General features: G+C 39.1%; 1 protein-coding gene across 1 annotated transcript in view; it reads left to right on the top strand.

Moving 5' to 3' along the window:
* The window catches only part of LOC102438713 (serine beta-lactamase-like protein LACTB, mitochondrial), a gene marked incomplete at its 5' end in the record, with an annotated part of 14,914 nt that overhangs the window by 10,343 nt on the left and 817 nt on the right, over positions 1–3,754 (top strand). The window contains 1 exon segment of the mRNA XM_014450476.1: positions 3,705–3,752. Within this exon segment, the coding sequence (XP_014305962.1) occupies positions 3,705–3,752 (48 nt within the window).

Here is a 3,754-nt window from a genome sequence, read left to right as displayed (position 1 = left end):
TGACTTGGGCTTTTAGGGGACATATAAGAATCTTGAAGGAAGAAAGAGGAGTTACTTTTCAAACTATGTCCCCAGTCCCTCCAAAGTTATGAATTTTTAAGGGAGGATATAATTTTGGGAGGTAGGAGGTCCAGAGGTGAGTCTGATAAACAACTTTCCTGCCCTTCTCCAAAACCGGTTGTAAATTTGGAACAGGTTGTGGTACAGGTACAAATTTATAGTTATCTCCATAGAAGAAAATTTATAGTTATCTCCACTAGTGTTTGGAGGAGTATATGGGATTAGAACTAGAAGAGAGAGCTCAGAGCAGAATTGTGTGAGGGGAGTGTCAGGGAAGTGCTGGTTAATGGTGCTACATGGGGGCAAATAGGATGAGAACTGTAAAAGGGAATTAGAAGATCCTTGATGACCCATAAGAGATCTTCTAATTTAGTTGTGATGGGAGAACAGCAGCCAGATTAGAAGGAATTGAATGAATGCAGAAGGTGAGTGCATGGAAACAGCAGGTGTAGACTAGACTGTTTTACATAGTTGGGCAGTAAATGAGAGAGAAAGGACAGTTAACTGGAAGATGTAACAAGGATAAAAAGATAAAAGTGTTGTTGTTTTGCCCTGCCTGGGTGGTTCGTTTGTTTGGAGCATCATCCCATACACCAAAAGGTTGTGGGTTCAATTCCTGATCAGGGCACATACCTACTTTGGGGATTCAATCCCTGTTTGGGGAATGTATGAGAGGCAACCCATTGATGTCTGTCTCTCTTTCTCTCTTTCTCCCTTCTCCAACTAATATTCAATTAAAAAATTTTAAAAGTATATCCTTCGGTGAGGATTTTTTAAAAGATAAAAAAAGATAAAAGTTCCCCCCCCCCCCCCTTAGGATCTAGGAAACTAGAGCATTTTGGAACTAAGGTGAAGGAGTCAGAGTTCCTAGCATGGCACAGAAAGTCTTGCAGCATACGGGAGAATGGACCATTGTGTGGGACTTTTCCATGCACCACAGGACATTTAGGAACTTGGGCCCCTATCTATTAAATGTCAGTAAAATCCTTCTAATAATTGTGACCACTGAAAAAAAATGCCTCCAAAATGTTTGCTTATGGGGTTGGTACTGCCTCTGTTGAGGACCATTGATTGTGTTATAGGCCATGGTAGGAAAGTTGGATTTTATTATCATTACAGTGGTAACCATTGGAGGGTTTGCAATGGATGGGAGAAGGAGGAGACAATCTCGGGCTTCTGCATGGAGAATGGACTGCCAGGAGATAAATCATCTTGGGAGTATAACTGATGGAGCAAAGTTTAGAGGCAAAGATGTAGATCATGGAATTAGTCTTAAAAATAACAGGGACATTTCTTAAGTGACAAGAGAAGGAAAAAATGGATGATGATGTAAATACCTTTTGAGATAAAGATTGGAGTTTCTAGCTCACTTTGGATGATCTCAATCTTTTCAGTAAAACAAAAGGTACAGTTATCTGCTGATTGGGCCTGAGGTAGAGTAGAGGGCTGAGAGTGGAAGAGATTGGGAATGGCTATTATGAAGAATATACCAGGGAATAACCAGGAAGAGAATGAAAAGATTTGATAACAGCAGTCAAGACCCTTAGCAAGAGTATGAATTGGTATCAGTCACCTTTGTTAGATGAATTTCTATAGCCTTTCTTGGCAGATAATGGAACCAAGGAAAGGGTTGCCTATATGTATTCAGGATTGGTCAGAAGAGTGAGGAACCTAAAGGAGCTAGTAAGATGGCAGCTGAAGTAGTTGAAATGGCTGATGGTTTAGTTCAGGTTAGGACAGAAAATCCGGTGAAATCAGTAGGAACAAAAAACCTGGGGAGATGGAAGAGCCGGGGGACTAGATGGAGGGGAATAGACGGAGGTCACAGGGAGGGCAGAGAGCAGGTTCATTGAAGGGCTCGAAGAATCGAAGTCATAGGAAAAATTTCTGAGTCTGAGACTTTAGAGATAAAACAGTTCAGGGTGATGGTGAGATCCAGGTCTGACAGGGCTTTGCACAGCCAGCGTAGAATGAAGATGAAGATCATCAGAGTGAGACAGTCAGCAAACCAAAAACCTAAGAGCATCATTTTATTATGAATCTTGAAAGAAAGGATTCTCCTGAGCTAAGTTTCATTTTTTGTTTAATTATTTTGTGACTTCATTTTTTTACCTCATTTATGTTACAGCCTCCTCACATTAGCATAGAAACCTCATGAGGTCAGACACTGTCTCTTTTGTTTAACACTTTATCCCAGCATCCAAACAGTCCCTGCCACAGAGTGAGTGCTCCACAATAATTGTTGAATGCATGAGTAAATAATAACTATCATTTATTAAGTACCTGCCAGAAATATGCAGTGTTTCATACATATATTCCTAACTCTGCAAATAGATATTTTTGTCCTCATTTTACAAGATAGGATGCTAAAGCAGTGAATAGGAATGCCCGACTGCCTGGGTTTAAATTCACACTCTGCCACTTACAAGCTGTGTGAATGTGGTGTAAGCTATGAGAGTATAAGCTATTTATACTCTCGTGTCTCAGTTTCCTCATCTATAAAATAGGAATTATAATAGTACCTATCTCCTAATGTTGTTACAAAAATAAATTAGTTCATATTTATGTAGTTCTTAGAACAATGCTTGGCACATAGTAAGAACTGTATAAGTGTTTGCTAATCAAAAAAAATAAGCATAGATAGAAAGGGTGAGATTATGGTCCCAACTGAGGTTTGCTAACTCCAGCTTCTACACCAAGAAAGTACCACATCACATCATTATATATGGTATTTCTATGGTACTTTTAGCCAAGAGATCTAGTCTCCTTACAAATATTAATCTTATTTCTAAGCATCTTTTTAAAATATATTTTATTGATTTTTTAGAGAGGAAGGGAGAGGGATAGAGAGTTAGAAACATCAATGAGAGAGCAACATCGATCAGCTGCCTCCTGCACACTCCTGCAACCACGGTACATGCCCTTGACCGGAATCGAACCTGGGACCCTTCAGTCCGCAGGCTGATGCTCTATCCACTGAGCCAAACCGGTTAGGGCTTATTTCTAAACATCTTGATGTGTACACTTTTACTTATAAAGTTCATGTGTAGCACATGATTCACTAAGTCTAAGGACTCTCTGCCAAACCATAGGTGTTTCTGCATATGCATGGGGCAAATATATCATGTGTAATCATTTTTTAAAATTTATTTCAGAGAGGAAGGGAGAGGGAGAGAAAGAAATGTCAATGATGAGAGAGAATCATTGATTGGCTGCCTCCTGCATACCCCCTAGTAGGGATCAAGCCTGCAACCTGGGCATGTTCCCTAACCAGGAATCAAACCATGACCTCCTGGTTCATAGGTCAACACTCAACCACTGAGCCATGCTGACCAGGCATGTGTAATCTTAATCATTAAATTTTTTGCAGTTATTTAAAGTTTGATACACTCAATATGGGCAAACATGACAATAGAAAAAACAACCCACTTTCGATGCTTTAATTCACAAGGCAATTAGACTACTCAGTTATTTGTATTTCATTAAGATCTGAATTATACTGAAAATGAGTGGTTAGTTCCTGCGAGTGTGTGATTACTAAAATGAAATGCAGTCTGTCTCATGTACATTTTCCTATTCGTTTTCATGTGTAAAGTCAACAATAGACTATTAAATTTTTAATCACCATTCTTATTTTATTTTAGATTTTATGCTTACAATAAAAAGAGACGTCTTGTCAACACACCTTATGTGG

Source organism: Myotis lucifugus, unplaced genomic scaffold (assembly GCF_000147115.1).
Source record: "Myotis lucifugus unplaced genomic scaffold, Myoluc2.0 scaffold_2395, whole genome shotgun sequence".
Taxonomy (NCBI): domain Eukaryota; kingdom Metazoa; phylum Chordata; class Mammalia; order Chiroptera; family Vespertilionidae; genus Myotis; species Myotis lucifugus.
This window is presented reverse-complemented; position numbering and strand designations above follow the sequence as displayed.